Raw genomic sequence first — 25,780 nt, 5'->3', positions numbered from 1 at the left:
GAAGGTAAGAACAGAAAGGATGGGATAGCAAGGTTGACTTGTAGGTGCATGGCTTTTGAAGTACTCTAAATAGGAAAAGCGGAAGACTGGTACAAAAGCATTAGTTTTCTGGACTACACGTTTAAATCTCTTTGCTCCAGAAATAGCATCAACAATTTGATCCAGGTACCGAAATAGATGTCTGTTTTATAAACCGAGGCTAATGTGGCTTTCTGCCTATGTTTGTATTACTGAATAAGAGATAGAAATCCTGCAGAAACAAGCCAATGGTCTTCTCATGGTTGCTGCTTAGAGATAAATCAACAGAAAAGGAAAGCTGTTGTTTTTATTTCATGGCAGCTGCATGGCAGCGTAACGCCACCACCTCACAGCACCGAAAGATCATTTAAAAAAAAATACTATTGGGATTTAATTTGAATTTACTGACAAGGAGTAGCTAGTCTTTCCTTTGGGGCTTTCTTCCTGGTCCTGTGCTGCTATACCTAGTTCGGTTACAGCCAGCAGATCTGCACACAACCACAAGATGGTCATTGTTTTGCGGTTTATCTAGTATAAAGTTCTAATGTTCATTTCCCTGCTTGAAAACAATTGTGATGTTTTTTCCTCAGACTGGATTAGTTTGAGGCTGAGTTCCTTTAGATGCTAATGTCTATCACGAATGAAGTGGGTTAATGGATAGCAGGTCAGAAGGAGGGCTGTGTGGAGGGGGAGAAGGAGGTGTTCAGACATCTCTGGAACAGTTGTAGTTAGTGGGGGTAAGTGCTCAAGTCAAATGAACAGCTCTCACCTGCTGCTGCCGTTTGCCTCAAGCCATGTCTGGCAGTTGTCTTGTAGTATGGTAAAACATATCAGTTTGTGTGCGCTTGGGGAGCGGGTTCACTTCCTTCGCCTTGCAGTCAGAGGAGCCTCAGAGCTGGAGGAAGAGGGAGAGCATGCAAATGGGGCAGAAAGGGGAGGAGCGAGAGGAAGCAGGACAGTCTGTTCTTGGGGTGCTCAAGATAATGATTTGGCATAAGGAATCCTGTAAGACCATGACCCATATCTTTTATTAAGGGTAGAGACTTCTAGCTCTTGTATCTTGTTTTTGGTTCCATGCTCCACCCACCTCTCCAACAAAAAACACCATTACTAACTATAAAGAGAAGTTTGAAATCCTGCATAAAATTAGGGAAGACTTCCTCCAGTCCTTGTGGGAAAAACATGCTCTGCACTCAGAAAGCAAACTGGAGCTGATTCTCTCTACTGCAGGCCTTCCTCATGTTGTGAAATTAAAGATGAGTTCAGTTTGAGTAGTCTCAGCTCTGTATGTGACGGACTTTTCCTGCTCCCCCCCCAGACCTTTATTCTGAATAGATGATGGGAAGAGCCATAACTGAAATGTCAGCATGAATCTTTTCTCTAACATCCAGCATATTCTTTAAATAAACAACAAATTCTGATTATGCGAATACTATGCTGCTCTTCCTACCAAGAAGAAACAAAACAAATTTATTTATCCTATAACTGTCTGGCTGTTGCTCAAGTCCTTTTAAAAATTGTCTTTTCCTTGTGTTTTTCTTCTCAGTCACATGAGAGGTGAAGTGAAATATTTTCCTGCTCTCCCATTTCTGTAAATGATTTGTTCACTTTTAAAAGGAAGAAATAGTGATTAGTATGATAACTTTTTAATGCTTCTGACTTCCACGGTGATAAATGATTTTGAGGGGCTTTCTTCCTTGAGTTGCTTACAGCTCAACTTTGTGCAAAGCTGTAACAGACTCCTTCCTTTGTGTAGGGAAAAACTGGTAAGAAGTGATAACTCCTAGGACATAAATATCTGTACGGTAGTGCTGTTACTGAATTGTATTTTATTTTTTTTTAATTTAACCCAATTTTTTTTTAAATATAACCAAAGCATATTTTTTTAATAAGTCTTCGGTTTTGAAAAATCTTCAAAATTATTTTGATTAGGGTTTTTTTTCCCCATCTTAAACTTCTAAAAATCAGATGCACAAGTCTGGACTAGTGACCTTGGGTTACCTCTTTATAGAGTGAAGCAGGCCAAAAATTAACTCTGCCTGTTTCTTTCCAACAACTGGAGGAGAGTTTTGAGTGACTAGCTCAAACTTGCATGTGTGCTTTTTAGACCTTTGTAAGGAGAGATGAGTCCCACTATTCATGTTTGTTCTGGAAGAAATGAATGTTTTGAAATGTCAGTAATTGCATAGTCCTTACTTGGTTTGGGATTGAGCTTGAAGCATGTGGGACGTGCTCTGCTGCTTAGATATCAAAAATAAACTCTGCTTGATGATCTTGCACCAATAAGGAAACAACTTTTCTCATGGTCACATCATGGAGAAACTTAGAACTTTAAAAATACTGTGATTTTAAGTGGAAGCCAACAGTTGCGAGAACAGGACTTTTTTTTTTTTATTTTTAAGCTGTTTGGGACTGTTTGGTAGAAGTTCACTGAGTAAGTCAGTTGAAAGTTGATCTGATTTATTATGAGAATACGTTTTCCTAGAGGTGCGGCTCATTTCATGACACTGTAAGATAAATTTGCTATGTGTTGTTTCTGTCGATCTAAATGTCTGGTTTGCTTTCATTTAAGCCTTTGCAGTCAGATGTTGAGAGAGTCCAATCTGCAGGAGAATTTCTTTGGTCCTGCTTGAAATTGATTTCTGTACACTAATAGGATTAATCTTTCTAGGAATAGATTATCCTTGAATGCAGATGGCCTTTTAGCCAAAATGGAGGTGAAGCTGTTTCTTAAGATTCATTCACCAAAACTAGTTTTAGTGAGCCATATGAAGTTTCAGTTGTACTTCAGAGAATTGTTTGGAAAGTGAAGGAGGGAACGGCTCTTAATTTTGGTCTTTTTTTCCCATTTTGTCTAGACATGAACAGAACATTTCCAGATAATGTAAAATTCCGCAAAACTGCTGATCCCTGTTTGCAGCATACCCTCTACAACGTATTGGTAGCGTACGGGCATCATAATAAAGCAGTAGGATATTGTCAGGTATGTAATGACTAGCTTTTAAACAATGCTGAATTTCACTAATGGCAATTGTTCTTGTCCACTTGAATGGGCATGTTTAGAAGCAGATTCACAAACTTTCTGTTTTTAAAATGTCCCTGGGGATGGAAAAAATGAATCGCTACAGGCAAGTTCAAATGTCCTTGTGAGTTTCTCCACTTACTCGATCACGTTTGGTTCCATTCGTTAGCCGCAAAATAAGCGTTTCATCACACACGGTAATATCAAGATCAGTTGCTTTGGAGAGGAAGAGAAAGCGAGCTTGCCTTTCCCTCTTCCTCCCTCCTGCCATCTTTCCCAAGGCAGTCCTCAGTATGTACGAGGCATATGAGATCTCAATTTCCTTTGTTTTCGCGGTCACATTTTTTTCAAAATACAGGAAGACCAGTGTTCATCAGACATAATGTAGTTGGGAGGGTGGTAGCATTTATTTGGTGCCATCTCCCAGTATAGACAGGCAAGTAGGAAGAAAAATTGTTTGAAATTCAACCTGATACTGGTTAAATGGCAGCTCAAAAAAGCTCCCGTTGTCGCTGCCAAGTATTGTAAATGTTCCTGTGGGACACAAAGAAGATAAAAGTTGATTCATGACAGTCAAGAACAAAGAGGCCATCGTTAAGGATCATAAAGAAGCAGGAACTGCCATGAGCAAAATGTGTTTTCAGTTCACTTATTAAGTCCTCTCCTCACTTTCCTCACGAAGGGTACGTGTGCTTATCTGTACTTCATGTTAGTTGAGGAAGTTAGTACAGTAAATACAACTGTGTCAAAGTTGAAAGAGTATGAATTATATTTATTGAAACCTGGAGAAGAGAAGACTTAAATGGACTTAAACCTAGACTGATGTCACTGAAACAAATTCTTTTTGTTCATCCCAACCAGTTTTATAGTACAGAAAATACTTGCAAAATGAGAGTGAAAGATCAATTATTTTTATTATTTTTAGTATTATATATTTATTAAAATAGAATGTTTAATAGTTTGGGAGTAATAGAAGGGGTAGAATTGTGAATATTCTCTTTTGCAAGCGTCAGGCTCCTAGATAGAGATAGTTATACCCACAAACATGTACAACTTCTAAACCATGCCAGCTTCTTCCCAAAATATATGTCTCATTGTTACTAAAATGTTTTGGTACATTAACTGCTTAATCAATGGGCTGCTCTTTTTATTGTAATTTGGCATTATGAATACTGGAGATGAAAGAAGACTTAAAAAGCCTTATATGATTCCTTTTCACCTTTGGTCTCTGCATAGAATGAATGTTATCTATTCTGTCTAAATAATTAGAACATAAACCAAAGGCCAGCATCTCCTTTCCAAGGCATGTCATACACCAAGCAACGTTTCAGGAAATCACCTTTTTTGCTAGGGAAATAGCAGATTTCATCAGGATAGATATAGTGATACCTACTGCATAATAGGAGAGACCTTGTAAACAGTAGAAAATACAGAGTGAAACCCAGAATTTTTAAAGTGCTTTGCAGAGCTTTTAGTGACTGAAGGGTCTTCAGGGGGTGTTTCCATAACACTGGTGATTTTGTGGTAATTACTGGCATTTAAGTCTCCTGTCTGGGAGTGTATTAGGCTTTGCATTGTCATGCTGTGACAGTGGTACAGCGTTGCCTGCCCTGCTATGACCAGGGAAATTCAGTGTCCTGTGAGCATATGCTGCAGAGTAGCTTTTTGTGCATGCCATGTGAAATGCCAAACAGTCTCTTGTCACCACAGATGCAATTACTAAGCTAACCGTCAGCATGGAAACAAATAGTTGCCTTCCTAACTAGAAGGCCATGCACCATGTAAGGCCATGCAAGGTCTATCCAGGCCAATTGTCTAACAACTGCTGTAGTGACTCAAAGCTTGAAAAGGAAACATTGGAGAAGATGCAATGTCCTAATATTTCCCTGTTCTGAGAGTGGTGCAAGGCCTTCTGAGATGGGACAGGTGAGTCAAATCTGCTGAATGCAAGAAACGAGCTCTCAGTTCAGAGAGAAAGTTGTAGCTTCCAGAGGCTGTGAGAGGCATTCTTTTTGGTAGCTGTCCTCTGGCTGACAGCCATAACTGGCAGCACTGCAGGATACCCACAGACAGTGGTGCTGCCTGTGGCAATAGATGTGCTGGAGAAGTCCAGCTAGGAATGAGGGATAACAGGGAGAAGGCCAAAGAAAGGGATGAAACCTAAGAAAGCAGTGTAACCAACACCAGCCTTCATAGCCTGTAAATATTTAAAGATAATTTTCTGTTAGCTTAGGAAGACTCCGGGGGGGCTTGCACCTCAGAAGCAGCTTTTGTATATAGTCATACTGATGTGTTGTCTATGTTATTACAGTTGTCAGCTTGTTTACAATGGAAAAGACATACTTAAAAAATGCTTGAGAAAGTGGGCTACTAATGCATGTAAGTCGGTATTATTTCCATAACTTAGCAGTGTTATGGTGGATACAGGAAAGAAGTGCCTGAGACAGAGACAATGTGTTTACAGGCAATGCCAGTTTCTGACCTGTGTGTTCCATATGTCACTTCTCCAGTCAGAGAGTGTCAGTAATGGTTATGAAACTTGCACAGCTGGAGTCTGGACAGTCATGACTTGACTGTTCTTCACACGTTTTCTGGTAGCTCTTCCAATCCCCCACCCACCAGTGTTTACCTTCTGTTTGCATGTTGAAAGCCAGGAGCTATAGTGGCCAGTCCTTGACTAGCATGTGAAGTACTAGAGGTATTATGGAAGCAAACGATCCATATGCAGCCATTTGATGAGTTAAGCATCAACAGCTTGTAAAAGCTGATGGAGCTGCAACTTTTTACTAAAGAGTGTTTGGGTGAGGCGTTCTCCTTGAGTTGCGTTTGTACTGCACTTCTAAGACAGCTGTGTTTTGGTTCTGGTCAAAGCAGTCTTCAGTTACATTGGGGCAGGGCTGTGGGGTTTAAAAAAATATGGAAAAACTGAAGGTAAATTATAGACTACTAAGCTTTTTCTTCTAATTTTCCTCTCCTTGATCTTGTTAATAATTCTTGTTAGCTGTTGTAATACAGGTTTAACAGCTTACTCAACCGGTGGCCTTTATTACTAGATTTTACTTAGTATGTCCACTTTGTAGAACTGTAGTAACTTAGCCCTTAATCAAAAGAAATGAACCAGAAACTCTTAAGATAAGTGTATGCATCTTAAAACCCTTCTTTCTATTTCAGGGCATGAACTTCATAGCTGGATACCTGATTCTTATTACAAAGAATGAAGAAGAGTCCTTTTGGTTGCTAGATGCTCTTATTGGAAGAATATTGCCTGGTATGCTAAAAACATACGTAGTTGTATTCGTATATTGGAGCTTGGCTTTTATTTTATCTTTGGTTTCTTCTCCATTTTTAGAGGTTTTAGATGTTAAAATGGACTTGCTGGACTGAAGATTTCCTAGAGTCCTGGAAACACAGGACAAAGACACAACACACAAGCAAAACTTTTCTGTTTTATAGTCAGATTTTAGTCTTGATGCAGTGGTTTATATGAATGATAACTTGCAGTCTTACTTCCCACTCCCTACTTACACCTGTTAGGTAGATATCTTGCTATATCAGTATGATGTTGGGGAACAGGACTTGGCAAAGAATTTGGCAGTTCTGATTGCAGGAATATGATATGAGACACAGACAAAGCAGTGATTGCTGAGCAGAGCAAAGATGGGAGATATGCACAGTTTGAGCACTGAGTTTAAAGTAGGAATTCGATTGGCAAGAGGCAGCATGAGGTTTCTTCAAAGGTATTCGGCAAGGTGGTGATGGCTTCTGCTACACACAGTAGTTTCTGCTGTCCCCCACTTCTGAGTGGGGATACCTTAGGCACCTTACGCATTGTGATTTTTCCAACAAAGCCAAAAATCCCTGCCTGTGTCGGTATGGCAAGTTCTTATCAAAGCTCTGTTATAATCAATGGTGGTATAGCCAGGCTGGTGAAAAGAGTCTAGAGGAAAATTCAGCACACCCTGAGCTATAGACAGTACCAACATCTGGTCAGTTCAGTAGCTCTCTAGGTTCCCTTGCCTGGATCTCTGGGTTTGCAGGAGGTGTTTACACAATGAGTTTTGCCCCATCTATAAGCTGAATCTCACCATCTGTGTGAAGTAGTTTAAAACCAGAAGCAGGCACAACAATGTCTTACACTGCTATGAAATACATGTAGGAATGTTCTTTCTTGGGATTTAATTATAGAGGAAGAATGGCTTCATTGTGAATTCCCATTATCATTGCACAAAACTGGCTACAGCTACACCCATAATGTAAATCCATACTTGAAATGGGAGACTAATTTTTCTATAAGGAGGCTTTGACATTCCCTATTGGCTCAGTTTTGCTTTTGAACAGATCTTTATCCCCAGTGGTTAGAAGCTGAATTCAATATTACAGTGTCAATTAAGTGCTGGTCAAGGACGTCAAAGTCGATACTATCATTTCTGTTTCACTTTTTTGTTTATTTCTTTAATCTTAAACAAATGAACATAAAAGTATATAGTTTTTGGTTCCTTATTGAACAGAGGAGAAAGACTTTGAGAAAGAAGGAAAAGGCTGAGGAAGTCTTTTAATGCTTTTGAACGACTCTAAGAAATTATCTTTTATGCTGAATACATTGTGTAAGAACTCAGATTTTCCCTGCATATGAGCAGAGTGGTTGGACTTCGCAGATTGAAAGAGACAAGACAGGCAAGGAGCACTATGACTTGTTGAATCAATCTGCAAATATTTGAGGTTTTGCAGCCTTGAAGTTTACTTTCAAGCTACAAAAATAGTCTAAAGAAATCAACTGTCTGTTGCTTTTGTTCAGCCTTGGGAGCTGTAAGCTGTGCAAACAGGTAGGAGACTTGAGGGCTGCTGTCTGCCATGTGACCTACTGGTGGCTGACATGGGTGGATGTCTTTCGAGTGACATCACTGTGTTAAGGGGTAAGGCCCTCAGTAAAAGGCAAGTTTCATTGCAAAGTGATCCATGGAAACTTTGCTGTTAATCTTTTTGGTAGTTTTAGGTGTTTTTATTTGGGGAAAGAGAGTAGATTCAGATTTTTTTTTATTCATTGTTTTTGGTATGGCACTTCAGTTTGTCATACAACCTTTAGTTCTTCTTGTATATCATTTTACGCTTTGCTGATACCTAAATGACTGAAGTTGCTCTTCTTTTTCCCCTCTTAGTTGTTGAATTTATCTTACGCCACTAGCATTGGTGATGAGAAGAAACTCATAACGTGAAAGGCAATTACTGTGTACAAAGAAGATATACATTTACTTAAGTTATATTTAAAGATATATTTTTGCTACCTTGTGCCAAGAGTCTTCTTACAGACTTTGGCCTGGGTTCAGCATATCCACTACAGGCATCCATTTGAGGTGGTGAAGCTAGAAACATGCGTGCTTAACATTTCTTTCCTCATCAGTGGGGAAGGGGTTATCTGATCAGAATTGCTGATCTGAGTGTGCCCCTTTCCTCTCCACAGTCAGTTTTAAGAGAGCTTGAGGCATCCCTTACAGCTTGGATGCCTCAACAAGAGCCCAAGTTAGGTAGTATGAATCTTTTATGTAGTAAAAATATTTATATTAAGTAATGCAAGGCTTTATTGTCAGAAAACTTGTTGCTGATGCTTTTTTCCCCAAAAAATAATTGTCATAATTTCAGTGAAATATCGTGTGTGTATATGTGAGAGAGAGAGAATCAGACATGCAGATGTATCCATAAAGAAACTAACGCGGGTAAGTAAGTACTGCCCTTCCATTAACAGTGCAAGGTACAGCACATTTCAGTTTAAAGCCCTATAATTATTCATTGGGGAAGCAGAGAAACATTGTATATTCTCCAGATTTTCACAGGAAAAAGTAGCAATCACTTTTTGTTGGATGCCAACAGTATGATTAGCCAACACTTTTTCCTTTAGTTTTGTTGCTGATGTTCTTTTCTTCATCTGTTTGCATTATAATCTACATGTTTGCCCCTTTCATTGCAACAGATATGCCTCCAGGTCATGTCCTCATTTTCGAGTGTGTCCTGTCACTGCCAGTTAAATTGGTGGTGATTTAGGACAATTTAGAAATCCCTTCTCTGTCCTCTGCAGAGTCCCTGTGAATGCTTCCTTCCCCCTGCCCACAGGCATTTAATTACATTAAATATCTGCTCCAGTACCATGATGCTGACAGCATTTTTTTGGTCAGCAGATGAACCAAGCCGGCCACAGATCAATGTCATTGATTGAAAAATGTAAAATGGGACAGATGGGAGCATTAGTGGCAGCTTTCTGGGGGAGTGACAGAGAAGAGCTCCCTAAGCTATGTCTCGCCTCCCCACTTCTACTGCTTTTTAGGTCCAGAGGGAGGTGCATACCACAGGACATGATGAAGGTGTGACTGCTCCACTCACTGACGGGAGGGGGATGCCTTGGGAATGGGACCCCATCAATAGAAGTTTTCTGGCTGAATTGTTCTGTTATATCCAAATGGAGTTAGCACAACTCTGAGAGAGAGAGCCAGCAAAAATTACTATTTGGTCTGTTGGTATGTGGAGTTGTGTGCGTGCCATTCATCTGGCTGAATGTAGCACTGCTGGGTGCAGCTGGGTGAGGCCAGAAAGATCTTGCTTCTGCTGAAGGCAAGCCCCTAGTCTGTTGTGTCTGTCAGCCGCTCAACTAGGGATTTGGAAGGATTAGGAGTTTATCTCATTTAAACACAGCAAGGGGGAAGAGAATTATTTGTTTAACTGAAGTTTTGGGTGTTACCAAGATCTTTTATTCCCAGGTTCATTCAAAACAGATGGCTGGAGCAGACAGTATTGCCCACAAGCAGCAGTATGGATTCGATTCAAGCTCAGAGTGGATGTGTCTGCAGTTTCTGTTCAGCGTAGCTTTAGTGTTTCTGTTCTGTTCGTAGCTCTGGTTCTTGTTAAGAATTTTATTTTGTTCTGTTGAGGAAGTACTGGGGAGGTTGCTTTAGAAAGCATCAGGTAGGTGGGAAATTTTAACTCTGGTACTTTGATACATAATTTAAGGAGCATGTTTGTGACGTTTTACATATTTGTGAATAAATGGTGAGTTTAAGAGAAGAAAAACTTGGCAAGTTAAACTCACTTTAGCATGAAAGTTATGCTTATATATAGCAGAACAATTATTAATATTTTTTCTTCCACTTAGTGGTTCTCAGTCTGAAAGCAGCACTATTTATCAAGCCATACTCAGTCTACCAGACTATTATACTGGAGTTATTTACTCTTAATGAAAACCAGTTGTAGAATGGTTAAGACTTCCAATGGTTAATAGAGGTCTTGTGATTTCCGCACTAGCCTGTTCATGGACAATTTTATATACTTTTCTTCTTGTGCCAGTGCTGAATTTTGGGTGTAAAAGAAGTCCTCCTGTCTCTTGTGAACCTTTCATGTATTTGTAGCATACAGTCAATTCGTTTTACAGTTCTTTTGTATTACTAAGCTGCTTCAGTCAAACTCTTCTCCTGTATGAAACTCTTCTCTGTTCCCGTTTCAGCCTAGTAATTATTTTGTGTGCTCATTCCAGTTCAAATTGATTTTATTTTTTTTTCCAACTTGATCACAATGGCACCCTTTTTTTTTTTTTCCAGTGGGAAATTTGTTAGGGCCTTGTGCAGTGGCATTATTTCTCTCTTTTTCACAGCTGGAAGTGTTTTATTTAAGAGAGAAAAACTGTAAGATCTCCCTTGCCTTTTTTTTCTTGTGGCACTCTGGTTTTGATTTGTGATCTCAGTAATAATGGATGTGCTATTGCCCCTCTCTCATTGTCAACAGATGTTTTTTCTGCATCTTATAGGAATTCATAACACCTTTTTGCTGAACTATATTTGCACATTCTTGTCCTTGTTATTTTAAATATCATCATGTCTCTCTCACACCAATCTTTTCACTATGTTACTCTGTTGTGCCTCATGTATTGACATGGGACAGTATTTCTCTATTTAGGATTGTTAAGAAATAGCAGCTTTTTCTTTTTCTCCAACATTTTTAATAAAAATCTTACCTTAGGTGTAGCCTACAAGCATTCTTCAAGGATCAGTCTATCAACTTTCCTTCAGCCTACTGCTTTTTAGCCTTTTGTTTTTTAAAATTTTTTTACTCATGTGTATTGCCTGGTTGTTTATCAATAATTAAAAATAAGAACAGAGTTTTGAATGATGAAGTAGTCACAAAAGTAGCAGACAACACTGAACTAACTTGCATTATCTGCACGGACACAAGGTACAATGCAAGATACCACTTCAGTGGGTAGCTTAGCAACTGCCAGTTAAGGCAAATGTCTGCATGTTGAGATAATAGATAATCATCTAACACACTTCTGTGTTCAGCTTTTTGTGGTTCTCAGTTGTATCAGCCATAGACTTGCAGGTACTATTGCATAAGAGATTAGGCATAGTAAGAGACATGAATATTTGAACTGATTAATAACATAGTTACGCATCAAAGACTTGTATATACTCCTCTGAGTGACTCGTTATAACATTCTTTGAAGTCCCATCATACGGACTTCCAGGTTTGAAGGGAAGGGCCACTTGAGAAATGCAGAATGCTGTACTACCTTTACAGTACTTCTATTTGGACAACTTGGTTTTAGTTGCAGTTAAGCATGTATTGATTTCGTTCTTGTGTCTGAATTTATTTTAATACCATGATTGGGTATTGCCAGGGAACCTCTGAATGCAGAACTGGCTAGGCAGCTGGGTCATTTAAGACCTGCTTCTCCAAAGGGGAGTGGAACTTTGTTTCACATAAAGCATGCTACTTGAAGCTGTGCAGATAAGAGACTTGCTAGACCCGAAGAGTAGTAATGTAGAGCGGAATCTGTAGCCTGTGAAGGAGACTATCATGATGAAAAACATGTCATTTCACAGAGGAGACTTGAGCACCGCAGGCATGTGCCTTTGGTGTGGAAAGCTCCTTGCAAAGTTATGAATAATATATGCGACCTCACATTTGCAGGGTAGTTTTTGATAACCAAGCTTTTTTATAGCACCATCAGCCCAGGAAGCTTCAGCAGATCAATCAGTTCTGGGCTGTTTGCTTATATTCCTCCTCTGGCAGCGCCCAGCTACAGGGCCATGAGCTGTCAGAGTTCTTGCTCATCCTTAGAGAGTTCCTTTGTGATCGCGTGTGAAGCCATAGCAGTGCACACTTCTGAAGCACGACATTGCATTTGCCACTAGGAGAGAGGAATGTTTGGCTGGTAGGCCGAATAATTAGGAGTTTTGAAATATGGGATTCTGACATGTTTTACTGTTAACCAGCAGCCATGATGAAAGCATTCATCATGGAACATTAGAGGTTAGTTGTATTTACCTAGGAATTAAGCATGCAGTGTCCTGTTAAGCTGAAGGTGGAACATAGGAGTCATCATGTGCCTGTATTTAGAAACCATGATAAGCCTGAACTGCTTATTACTTACAAATCTGAACTGCTAGGGGATTTGGGAGGCATGAGCAAGGAGGAAATGAGTAACACGACAATGAGTTTCTCTTGAAAAACAATGAGTTTTTCTTCTTTAAAATTATACATATATTTATACTTTTGGAATAATTTATTTCCTGGATATATTGCATGCCCTACCCCCCACCCCAAACCACAAGCCTCATCAATAAGAGAACAATCTCAATATTTAGCAGGTGTGCTTTAGGTAGCTGGGTTGAAATCTTACAGTTTTGTCTAAAACAGAAGTTTCCTGTATATGACAAGAACATACGTGTTGTCAGCCTTACTTTTGTGAGAAAACATGCCAAGTTTCAGACCCATAGTGTTTAAAAATGCTGAAGAATATTATGTTCCTAGATATGGCTGTATTTACACTGGAAGCGGGACCTGAATGACTTATTCCATCCAAAAAAAGTCAAGTATGCCTCTTCCCTTCTGGCAAGCAAGCCTTACATTAATGTAACTTTATTATGTTGGACTTGAGGTATCTTCAGTAGGCCTTCTGTGGTACTACTCTGGATGGGACTGCAACCTTTGGCTATCTGTGCAGGCAGTGGTATTTGCTTGTTTATCTCCCCAGTAAATCAAAGTTTCATCCCTTTCAAAAGTCACCAGCAAAATAAACCTTTCAAATGGGATTTCAGTTCAGTTAAGACTGATCAAAGGTCTAGTTCCCTGGCTGCGTACAAAGGAGGAAGGTAGGCAGAGTGGTGGAAACACAAAAGCGTGGGTTTGGGGGAAGAGGTCCCCTTTTTTTTTTTGAATGCGTAAAAGCCAATTAGTGGCCAAGCCTTAGCATACAGCACAAAGCTTACTTAGTTTGTGCTTTGTATTTTATTGGAACAGCCATGTTGGAGGGATCGGGGTTTTTTTTTTTGGTTTTTTGTTTTTGTTTTTAGTTTTAGCTAATGGCTGTAGTTGTGAAAGCACTAGTGTGCACATGTGGTATTGAAACTATCATTTTGACAGAGCTTTCCCCATGTTAAAGGGATTGTGCTGTTTTAACTGCGGAATTAAAGCATCAGAGGGGCAAAGCCAAAGTGAGTAGCTTATTTCATTCCTTGTAGCATATATATATTTTTTTTGACCTTCTAATGGTCAGCCAGGGCTCTGCATGCTCAATTACAGCTCTAATAATGCAATCTTCTCGAGTGTGTCACTTTGACGGCCAGAAGCATAATATAATAGCTGACAAATGTATAATGGTGTTATAGGTGCTCAGTGCAGATCCTCATATACAGTTTTGTATTTTAACTTGTAAATCCCCATAAGAGTAATCCATGTGTTAAATACCAAGACTCACAAAACTGGAAATACTACTGGATTTGCGTACAAGAAGCCAGCTGAAGAAGCACTAGTATTTCCTCCCATTCCCTCTGCAGCAGACTCATTTGGCTAGACCTCATCTTTGTGAAAAGTCCAAAACTTGAGACGCTGCCACCACTCCTAGTAGTGTATTCCAACTACAAATCACTCTTACTAAAAATGTTTACTGTACTTTTTGTTGGAATTTGCCATGTTCTAACTTGTAACTGTTGTCTCTTTTTAAAACTTTCTCTTACTATATTGAAAAGACCATAATGCCTAGAGTGTTTTCTCTATGAAGTGGTCAAGTTTGCTTTTCGTCTTCCTTGCATAAATTCTACAAATAGAGAAGTTCCTTACAGAGCTTAATTTTTGTAAGTGGTGTTTGTAACGCTTTCTTTTACGTCCTTTCCAGTTCTTCAGCTTCCTGCCTTAAATGTGAATATCGGAGCTGGATGCAGTTTTCTAACCTCAGTTTTGCTAATGTCATATGCAGAGATGACATACTCTCTCCTTCAGTAGTAAATATGTACAAGGAATACTTTGGCTTTTCCTGAGCTAAGATGTGCTTACTCTGGATTTATCATATTTGCAACTTAAGATACTGCAAAATTGTTTGTTTTGGATTGCTTTAGATATTTTAGATTTGCTTTAGATTGCTTTTGATATTGTCAAGTTTGCTTTTTTTTTTTAATATGGCATAGTATGAAGAGGCACTGACAGCAGGCTTTGATATTGTTTCAAAATATAGTATAATGCATATGCAGCATAGGTGGCTACATAAAGAATGTGGAAAGAGATGTGCTTTGGGATTAAAGGAGATTATGTGAAGAAAATCATGTGCGGTACACAGTGGTAACTTTTGTCTAACTAAATGTAGAAGAAGTGACTGTTTAGTTTGAGAGAGATGCTTGGGAAATACAACTTTGGTTGAGTCACGTGTTTTATGTTCAGAAGACTTGAGTGCTTTAACTAAGCTTTCAGTTTATGGCTAGTAGAGAAGTCTCCTTTGTTCCTCTTCTAGTTTCAGAGCCTGTTGCTTCAAGATTAAAATTAATTCTTGTTAGCTTCCTCAAGCTTGAAGTAAGAGGATTGTAGCTTTCATTCCCCTTCTCTTCAGACTGAAGGGTTGGATTGCTTTCCCTCTCCAAATATCAGGCTAGAACCGTATGTGTCTGTCCAGCTTTCTATTTTAAGCCTCCTGCTTCTGTCCCAGTCTTCTGATAACGTGCTCAGTAGTCCCCATGGCGTGAGTGTAGGGTTCCTGTAAAAAGCTGAAGAAAATGTAACACTGGGGTTGTTCTTAAGCGTGAGAGAATATAGATGCTGTGTTTTGTGCTGAGGTGCTAAGAATAATCTTGTCGGTGCAGCAGTGAACTGATAAAATAGCTATTCTTCCTAATCCCATAAAGGAATTAAAAAAGCTACAGATCCAGGAATCCTTATTCAGCTGAAGTTATCAGTCATTAAGACTCACTGTACAATTGTAAACTCTTTTTTTTTTTTTTTTTTTTTTTAATAAAAATGTTTGTTTCCTCTAAGGGCATGATAAGCAATTGAAGTAGCCTTCAGTGCTTGTTCATGAATTTCCCCTCCATTTGAGGAAATTGGTGTTAAAAGTTTGTCAAAGTGTTTTGTGAATTAAAAGCTTTGGCTCCTGGGATCACCGTCAACCCAGTAAGCTGCAGCCTCCTCCAAAAACTCTTTAAACTGGTGCAATTCATTGAGTGCAATGACTGGAGTCAGGCCAGGCCATTTGGAAACAGACAAGTGGTGAATAACCCGTGGCCATTGGTGTCTATCCAATACTGATACTCTGAAAAAACGCTATCCACAAAAGGAGCAATTCCAGTGGCAGTGGATACAAAGAGCGGGGAGAAGGAAGAAAGAATTGGCCAACAGCAGTTTGCTCAGTTATGTGTAATCTGCGCAAGCTACAATCTGGTAGCTATAACTTTAATCTAGACTAGTTTTTAATGATGCAAATGTCTCTACTGAGCCGCACATAACAGAGAGTTGTTATTTAAAAAAATAAAATAAAAACATAAGCCAGTTTCGTTCTCCATAACTAGAATGTCTGAAAGTTGCATTTGTGCGTTCTAACACGCTGCCAACTTCAGTTTGTTTCTCTGAGAGGTTACACATGGAGTCTTTGTTTCTTTGTATTTCATCTCTGCTTTCTGTAATGTCTGGAAGGATATCATCTTTGCCTTTCTTTCCATTGTCTTTATAATTAACAAACATCCTTTGTCAATTTCCAAACTGTAGCTGCATCTGCTTAGAATCCCACTGTGCTGTGTGAAATGCAAATAGGAAACCAAAGGGCTCTTTCTACTCTGCAGGATCCATTGTCCAAGTTTGGGATCAGAAGCAAGAGGTGCATACAGACCGATGGGATTATGTAGAAACACTATCTTTTTGTGCTTGCTGAAAAGGTGCTAATAGTAAATTACTTCTCAAAACACTATAAACTTGGTGTAATCTCAGTATCACAACCAATAAGCATCCATAAAATGCTTGCATTCTCTCTCTTTTTTTTTTTTTTTTTGAGATAGTTCTGCCATCCAAAATTAATTTGGCTTGCTTATGTTTTTTTAAAGCTACTGTTCAGTTATAAGTGATATGGCTACTGCTGGTTCTGATGTGAATTCAGTGCCTTAGGACAGAAGTTCAGTTTGGTTTGATGAAGGAAGAATAAAATATGGCTTGAGCCTGTTTTAGGTTGGTTGGTTTGTTGGATTTTTATTTTTTTTTCAGTTCCCTGGAGGATTAGGAACTTATGTTTTAAAAATAACATAGTTAAGAGTTCAGCTTGCCATTTAACCACGTATCTGCAGGATATCACTCTGGCCAGGACATCTGTAGGGGGTCACTTTGGCCTGATATTGCAAAAAGAATTGGCAGTACTCTTGGTTTTCCTGCTCTTCCTGTTGTGACTTTCTGATTTCCTCCCAAACATAGGTTCTCCAACTTTTTTTATGCCAGGCTCATGATGTAGATTCTTAGAAGACCTGCTGCACCTTTTTGGACTATCCCATGGTAAAAGCAAAAGAGCAGAACATTGCCCTGCCTTCTCGGAAAACACAGGCTGAGAGTTGCCAACAGGGAGAATGAGTGAATCGGTAAATTGTAGAGGAATAGCATTTAGATGCTCTGATGGTGAGAAGGGACTGCTATCATAATCTAGTTTGACCTCTTTGTAACTGATGAAACTCGTTCCATGTGTTTTGCTTTAAGTTCATAAACTCTGCTATGATAGTGTATCTTTTTGGAAAGGAAAACTTTGCACTGCCAAGGTTATTTAAAATAACCCCTCTGTTGGGTAACATGCGAACAGCCAAGTTTTTATAGTGAAGGATTACTGGAAAGGATTTTTTTCCCCACAAAGGCACATGGTGGAATCTGTTTCTGTTTTGACTTGAAATGTAGAACTGAGTGCTTTTCATGAAGTTGGGCGGTTCTGTTCATGGCAACCTTTGCTTTTGCCTACCAGCACTGAGGCCTGCTCTATTTGCCCCTTCTGGATTCCAATGAAGTCTGGTAGCAAATGGGAATGTGCTACAGTGAAGAGATTTTTGAATGTTGCATATTGGTATAACAAATGAGGCATTTTGGCTTGTTTTGGGGGAAGAGAGAGTGCTTCAGTCCCACGCCATGGGCTCCCATGGACATTATAAACGTATTCTTGTGAGTAAAATACTTTACGTAGCTTGTGACTGTGAGAAAAGTTAAACCAGCTAATTTTTAATTTTTCAGCTTGTTTAAATAAATTGAATCGCCAAGACAAATTACTCAGTTTGTCCCAGGCTGCATTATGTAGGCTCTTGAAATAATAGAAATGCTGGAAGATCAGCAGCAGAGCTGAAGTCTTGTCTTGGGTAATTCTAAAGCACTAAGTATTCAAATCATGTTAGTTCCAGTAGGAGTATTTATATTTAACCTGACATATGCACAACAGACTTAAAGGATTCTTTTTTAACTTCTGCAGCTCTGACTTGTAGAGGTAATTTAAGGCTGTAAGAGCACTGCTTCTTAAACTTTTATTTTTGGAACCTCTTAATCTATTTGTAACGGAGAACAAGGTCATACAGTCCCTACAAGCTTTATCCTTATTTCCTGCAAATCTCATTACTGCTCTGGAGCACAAGCAGACAGTTATGTCTTAGTCCTGATATCCTAATAGGATTCATAGGGGTGCTAATTATTGTGATAGGGAGACAGTGAAATGTAGTTTAAGGACCATCTCTGCCAGATGCTGAACTAAAACAGGTGTCAAATTAAGTGACAGCATGCCACAGTCAGTGCAGTGTTAGTAACAAAAAGCCCTTTAAACAAGGAAAAAAGTCCCTTCATCTAACCACCTGTGTTGTACTGTAGCGATAAAATAGCTGGCAGTTGGTGATGCTGCCTTTCCTTTTTTGCTGCTCAACTCCAAGAGAAACAGAAGCTGACGATCCTGGCAGAGCTAATGGGCTGCGCCGCTCTTTGGGGTCAGGACTTTGAGGAAGGGGCGCTCGGTGCAGCGAATTCCACGAGGGGTGCTGCCTGCATTGCCCTCTGATAAACTCTTGGGCACTCCTAAACTCAGCAAGGCATCCAAAATCCATGGGCAGGCACCAGGAATGACAGACTAGGCAAAGCAGATGCATGTGGGTAAGCAACAAACAAAGGGAAGCTGAGAGGAAAGTAAGGAAAGCCTTGGACCAGGTTAGAAAAGAGTTTGGAAACGAGGAGTTTCATATTGGGAAACGTAATTTTCATCTAGATGTCTTTCTGGAATTCAATAATAATAATTTAATAAAAGAATAAAATAATAATTTGTAATACAGTATTTCATGTGTTGCCTTCCAGAAGAAGATGTGATGAAAAGCAACGTAGTGCGTGATCCACCTAAATGTTAACATGATCACTTCCGTTTGACAATTTGAGGACTAAAAGGAAGCAATCTGGCTTTGTGTTTTTTTCAGGGGGGTGATATATTGTCAGAGAACATTCCTATAAAGCAACTTAGATCAATAGATAGACAATATAATTAGCCTACATTCTTGTTGTGGGTTTTGTTTTTTTTTTTAATTAGTAAGTGGCAGATTAGGAACAGTGACTGACTCGGGTCTGTTCTGGGTCATCAACTGCTCAGTATTTTGCCAGATTATTGAGAGAGAAAAAGAATTAATACGCTAATTAAACGTGGATCATAAAAATCTAGAAATTTAAATTAATTTGTATGATGGAACATACAGCTAATATATTTTGATGGTAGGTGAGAAGAAAAAATTTGCTGCACAGTAGCTTGTGAAAAGCAGCTTTGTGGCGCGGGGGAGGGTTAGGCTTGTGTAGACTTCTTATAAACAAGGATATCTTGACTTCAGGGAGATATTCTGGGCAGAGCAGACAATTATGGAAGATTAGAAAAATAGGGCACACAGTGAAACGTTTGCAGCAGGGGAGAGCTGCAGGATTTTTGCTGAGGGGACATTTCCAGGCGGCTTGGGGACTACGCATCCCTAGCAAATAAGAACAGAATAGAAGAGCCGTGTAGGTTAAATGTTACCAAGCACTTAAGGCACGGAACCAAGTAACAAAATCATTTTCACTAGTCGAACCATGGACACGGACAATGAAATGTGGCTTGAGCATGACGCTGGGTCCTCTCCCAGCTTGCCTGTGTAGTTCTGGCTAACGCTGCGTAACCCCCGTGGCTTGGTGGGGGTCCCTTGGGCAGAGCGCAGGCATGGGCGCTGCTGGCTGTGCTCCGGGGAGGCCTGGCACCCCTCCGGGGGTAACGCTGCCCTTGGAAGATCCATGTTAAGAGCTGTAAGGTTGGATCTGTGCTATCCCCTGGACTGCTGCAGTGCTCTTATGTTCCTTGTAAATGACCTCTGGGTCAGTCTTGCACCAATATGGGGTCCCGCAGGAATGTTTCTGGAGGACTGGAAATGCGGCTTTCCTGATTTGAGGAGCTCATTTTATATACATACATTTATATATAAAAGTGTGTGTGTATATATATAATTATATGTTAATTTATAATTATATATTAATTATGTGTAATAATTATAATTAATACTAACATAACTGTAATTAATGTTTATAATTAATGTATATAATTACATATAAAAATGTCTTGGATGCAGATTGTTCTCATGTAACTTTTCTGTTGTGAACTGGCAGCTAATATCCAGGAAAAGAGCTGCTACTCGGTTACTGGTGTTTGCATAAAATCATTAATCGCTCCCGCTTGTGCAGTGGCGCTGGGCTGAACGTTGCAGTGCTGCGTACCAGGGCACATGGGAGCCCCTCCTGCTCCATGAGGAACAGCAGGAGGCTGCCCCAGATAAATGAATGGTTCCTTTTTTCCTTTCTGTCCAGCAGTACAATCTAACAAACTTGAACAAAATTTTAATTTACGCCGAGGCTTCGTGGCTGTGTGCCGCTTCAGTAATTCAAGAAGTGACGTATCCAAGTTGCCTGGCCATTAACTTCTTACTCGCCAGCTCTCAAAAAGCTGGGTGGGTGTCTGGTTGCGTTCTCACTGAGATCCTGACATTTACTTTGCTGTACAAATTAAAAATAGCAGCCGTTGTTGATTTCAGCATATCGGATGATTGCAGCAGAGCAGAGAGCGTGTGGGCTGCTGTCCTTCCTCCTGAGGACACTCGCTGGTGGTAACTTGAAGAAGTTTTAAGTACTCGCATGTCTCAGGAGCACAAAACAGAAAAAAAAAAATATATATGGTTTGTGGATGTATGAGAGGAGGAGGAAAGATAGGAAAGGGAAGGCGGCTTGTTATGTGAAATGTGATTCTTCGGTTTTCACTTACATTAAAGCAGCATTTAAAAAAAGGATTACTCAGACAGTTAATGTTATTTTACCTCCATTCCAATTCACAGATGAGCACAACACTGCACAAAATATGGAGAAAGAGAAGTTTTTGTGTTGGCTTTGAGGTCATGGTGTGATTCTGTTTGGTTTTAGTACACTTTTTGACAGGGTTACTTGTGCTTTATGTCTCAGAGCTTTCCCTACAAGCAATTGAAAGGCAAATGGTTAAAGGACTGCATATAGTGGCAGTGACTCTTATGTCTGTAGAGGAGTTTTACCTGTCATTCTTCAATGGGAACAAAGACAATAAGGATCACAGACAAAAAGCCAGATTCCTGAAGGTTGAATGAGATGCTTCTTAGAACCATAAAAATGCCTGTAGATGTTCTGCAGTTTGAACAGCACAAATGGAGAGCAAATAGTTCCTGGGGTGGGAAGTCTGTTCAAGGAGACCATTGACCCAGAAAAGAGTGGAATATTAAACTGCTCTTGTGATTTCATTAGAGAAATTAAAGCGGTTATAAATGTACTGCATAACTTGGGCATCATCTTAAACTTATTTGTAGCACTGGGAGGTTTTATTAAAACTATTTCAGACAAATGGACTTCGCTCTTTCTGATTCCATCTTCATGTGAACCATCTGTCTATGCTGTGTGTGTCTGGGAACCTTGGCAGAAACCAGCTAAGTTAGAGAAACCTGAACTGCAGCTTTCCAGAACCAGTGAAGGAAAGAAACATAGAGAAGGGTGCTTGTGGTAGGAGTTATTTCTTTCAGTAAATAACGTTAACAACGTAGGTCTTGTCAGCAAAGCACTAGTGAACCATCAACGATTACTTCCCAGGGCAGGAGCCATCAAGTTCAGCTTACATGTTTCTGTCAACATCTAAACCCAGAATATGAATTCCATAAACATCTGTGTAACTCTTGTCCTGTGCTGGGCCATCTGAACTCTTATGAACTAAAATAATCTTTTTCTTCCCTTAAGTATACCCAAAACTACTTGTTTATAGAACTGAGATGCTTGTTATTCATCCTGCACCTTGGTAATGAAAATACTTACCCTATCAAACAGGCTGTGCAGCAACAGTCTAAGCATGCTCCATTTTTCTTAATTTTTGCATTTAACAGTGTAGTGCAATGACCAGCAGTGTAGGACATGTAGGTCTAATTTCAACCCCTGTCTCTCAGATAAATTAAGTAGGAAGAGATGTTGCCTGGGGGAACCTGTCATTCACTTCCTTTTGGAATTATTCTATGAAAAGAAGTGGGATTTCTTTGCCTTGGAGAAAAGAGAGGAAAACTCTTAATGGCTAGGTCATACCTTAGAAGTGGTATCTGGCCTCCAGCACCCCTGCACAGCTGATATTCTCAGAAATTCACATTTACAGTTTGTCACTGGACCCAGTCTAAAGTCTAGGAGTTGTTTTGGGATTTTTTTTTTTGTTATTTGTCTGGGTATTACGTGGACTGGGAGTTGTGCGGCCCCCACACATGGGAAGGAGATAGTGGTTATATTGAACTGTTTAAATATTAGTAAGACTTTTATAGTTTAAGCTAGTAGTTAAAGACTACCTAGATGATCCTTCCTTGGGAAGGAAGAATGAATTGCCACAAAACATCAGAGAGAAAGAAGATACTGACGTGTTTGTGTAGAGGGCTCAGCCGTGGCTAAAGAGAAGTGCTGCATGACCACACTGCAGACATCTTCATTGCCTGGTTTAATTTACTCCAATGTGGCATTCATAGGCTCAACTTGCTTTTATGTATGCAGCTGTACAGGAAATTCTTTTCAATTTTGTGCAAAAATCATGTCCACAGATTCCTGAATTTTGGTTTCTTCTCTCCAAGATTATTACAGTCCTGCAATGTTGGGCCTGAAAACTGATCAGGAAGTCCTTGGAGAACTTGTGAAAATGAAAGTTCCAGCTGTGGCAGAGCTGATGGAAAGACATGGAGTCATGTGGACCCTGGTGGTGTCACGCTGGTTTATATGCTTGTTCATTGACATTCTTCCAGTAGAGGTAATCGGCAACGTAAAGTTCTTAATATACCTTCATGATCAGTATCTCATTTGTAGCACTTTAGTAATAATTACCTACTGGAAATCAAGACGCTATAATCTGAATTTTCTCCTTGCCTGCAGACTGTGCTCCGAATATGGGATTGTTTATTCTATGAGGGGTCAAAGATCATCTTCCGCGTGGCCTTAACATTAATTAAGCAACACCAAGCTTTTATTTTGGAAGCCACGAATTTCCCTGACATTTGTGATAAATTTAAGGAGATCACCAAAGGAGCATTTGTAACCGAGTGTCACACCTTCATGCAGGTAAATTCTCTGCAGCTTTTGGTTGTTACAAACTAAAAACAAGACTGACTGAGAAATGTTTTGCTCAGTCAAAAAGATGAATACAGTTAGGAGAAATGCATATGTAAGAATTGCCAAAAGGATGAAGAATGTTTTTATATAAGAAATGTAAACCCTTTAAAGAATTTTTTTAAGAGACTTATCATCTAAATCCATATACTGTAAGACATTCACTTTATCTGTCATACAGGGAAAAAAATTCTTTTTGCCCTTTTTACCAGTTAAGGCAGGAAGTCTGACCAGAAAATAACTTCAGTACATTCTTTCAGTGAACTATGCATGTGTTCCTGTGCTTTTTTTCAGATGAATTGTAATAGAATGTTGTAGAATAGACACAAAGTGAATTTTAAGCTTGCATTGATAAATCTTCGTAGTGCCAGAATACAAAGCATTATGTTTAGTCAAAGAACAAAAAGGTAGCACCAAGTTCTTTTTTCCAGACAAAATCCATGAAGTTGAGCGCTCAAGTTTTATGATAACCTGCAAACTCAGAATTATTTTTGTGAACTATTAGTAGTTTGGATGCCAAATCTGTATAAAACACTAGATTCAGAGCTTAACTCAGAAGACTGAAATGTAAAAGATGTCAATTGCAAATAAATATAACAGAAGCACATCTGTCATAAATCACTTGACGAACTCTGCCATCACTTTTTGCTAAGCGTGGACAAAAACTACATCTCAGTAGGTGACTTCTAGGAGAGTTTTGTGCTCATGTCAGAGCTCTGTGCATAAGTTTGTCATAGCAGGATATCATTTATATTTTTGCTCATAAAGAAGAAAAATAACTTTAACTTACTAGTGTTTGTAAGCCTTTTAATTAAAGGAGCAAGAGAAAAATAAATCACAGGTACAGCTTAATTTAGAAGGGAGATGGTTGATGGATTTTCCCATTCCATAAAGGGATTAGAATAAAAGTTTTGTTAAATGTTAACCACCATGAGAACACCAGCTCAGAGGCTGATAGAAACACTTGACCTTGAAGGACTTCCCCCTCCCCCCTTAATTACATTACATTTTACAGCAGCTGTTTTTAGAAAAATCAACTACCACCTTCTTGCAGTTCCTCTGAATAAAACACTCGTTTTAACTGTGTTGGTTACTGTAGGGGGGGGCTTTCAGGGCAGTTAAATAAACAATTTATGTTAGGTTCTTATCTATCTTTGAAACACGTACTTTTAGGTTTGGTTTTGTTGTTTTTTTTGTTGTTTTTTTTTTTCCAAGCAGTACAGATAGCAGAGGTGATGACAGTTGAATGTTGTATGCCACCCCTCCCCCTGAACAAAATCTTAGTTTTTAGTTTAATGCAAATGCAGAACTTCTGTACCAGAATGCTGTTCAAAACTCTCATCTCCAAGTTGTCAGTTACAACCACAGAGAACTGAGGGGCTCACGCATCTTATCTGTAGAGTAAAGTGCAAAAGTGCATAAACTTGCAGCTTGCTTCATAGTTTCGTTCAGTCAAAAGTTTTAGATGAAGCAGCGACTACAAATGTGTGGTTCTTAAGCAACAAGTCAAAGCAAAAAAATATTACAAATATCTGTAACTGCATTTGAAGTGCCTTAAATTCTTACATCCATATACATTGCTACTCTGGAAAGCTCAGTGAAGAAAAGCAAAGGTAATAGGGCAAGGGATTAAGACTGATTTTTTTGCAGTAGGAACGTACTGTTGTATACATGTATGTGGTCCAGAGCCTGAACAACCTGTGCTAGCACCACATAAGAAATGCACTAGCGCTTTGTAGCGTCACGCAGGCCTGCCATCCACCAACACAAATGCCTTCTAAATTAATTTTAACTGGACACTTACATTCAAAGTAGTTTTTGCATAACTTACAGCACTTGTTTTGAGCTGCAGGTTTACTGTGTCCTTACAGCAGAGTAGATGAAGATGCGACCCTGTTACAAGGAGTAAGCGTTTTCACAGTATGGATATCAAATCAGGGATTTCACACTTCAGAGAGTCACATAAGAATTCCAGCGTGTTGTCCAAGGCCAGACTTCTAACTAAGAATTTTCTCCTTTTGTCCCCAGAAAATATTCACAGACCCTGGAAGCTTGTCCATGGCAACAATCAACAAACTCCGAGAGACTTGCAGAGAGAAGGTGCTTTCTCAGGGATAACACACCACATTTAACCAGGTGGTCAGATACTACAGCAATTGACACATTCCTCTATTTGCACTGACTAAAGCACACTTTAAGCTTTCCATGAGTTAACTGACACTTGACCAATTTTTCCTGCCTTTCAAGTAAGTGTTGTTAGCACTTTGTACTGTATGTCAGACTTCATAACTGGAACTGGTGGTTCTGTTGTTTTGTTTTTGTTACTTTTTTTTAGAGGATTAAAGTGTTTCCAGAGTAGAACGTAAGTAGAGTCAGGACACTCCTTTTAAAAAAGCAGCCGCCATCCTTGTCTTTTCAGGGCATTTTGTAATGTTAAAACAATCAGGTGTATAAGATTACATATCCTTCCTACTGTATTAACTGTGACACCGCTATCATTTGTACAAAATAAATTTATTTAATTTGTCAGAACACGTTTCTCGGTGTGAAGAGAGCAAAATATCTGATCTCTTTCCTGACTCCCAGTAGTTGGCTAGAATACAAGCATCTTCCTTTTTCCTCTCTGCTATCACTGAAGGAGCTCAGTAAATAAGGCAAAGTGCAGGGCAAGACAGCAATAAGGAAGGTGATCTTTATCTTCACTAACAGTTACTCCATGCAGCATATAACAGCTTTTCAGGTAAAGGCAGCAAGGAACACATGCAAGGCTACAGAAAGCAGCAGCAAAGCTTCCTCTAT

General features: G+C 39.3%; 1 protein-coding gene across 3 annotated transcripts in view; it reads left to right on the top strand.

Annotated features, from left to right (window-relative positions):
• Positions 1-25,513, top strand: part of GRTP1 (growth hormone regulated TBC protein 1) — a 38,343-nt gene extending 12,830 nt beyond the window's left edge. For all 3 annotated transcript variants that reach the window (XM_054188441.1, XM_054188451.1, XM_054188433.1), the window contains exons 4-8: positions 2,877-3,001; positions 6,212-6,308; positions 22,453-22,625; positions 22,748-22,933; positions 25,010-25,513. In XM_054188441.1, the coding sequence (XP_054044416.1) occupies positions 2,877-3,001; positions 6,212-6,308; positions 22,453-22,625; positions 22,748-22,933; positions 25,010-25,099 (671 nt within the window). In that variant the 3' untranslated portion in view covers positions 25,100-25,513. The remainder of the gene's footprint in view (positions 1-2,876; positions 3,002-6,211; positions 6,309-22,452; positions 22,626-22,747; positions 22,934-25,009) is intronic.
• Positions 25,514-25,780: the final 267 nt, after the last annotated feature.

Source organism: Rissa tridactyla, chromosome 1 (genome assembly GCF_028500815.1).
Source record: "Rissa tridactyla isolate bRisTri1 chromosome 1, bRisTri1.patW.cur.20221130, whole genome shotgun sequence".
Lineage (NCBI taxonomy): Eukaryota > Metazoa > Chordata > Aves > Charadriiformes > Laridae > Rissa > Rissa tridactyla.
Note: the sequence above shows the minus strand (reverse complement) of the source record. Positions and strands in the feature narration are given on the sequence as shown.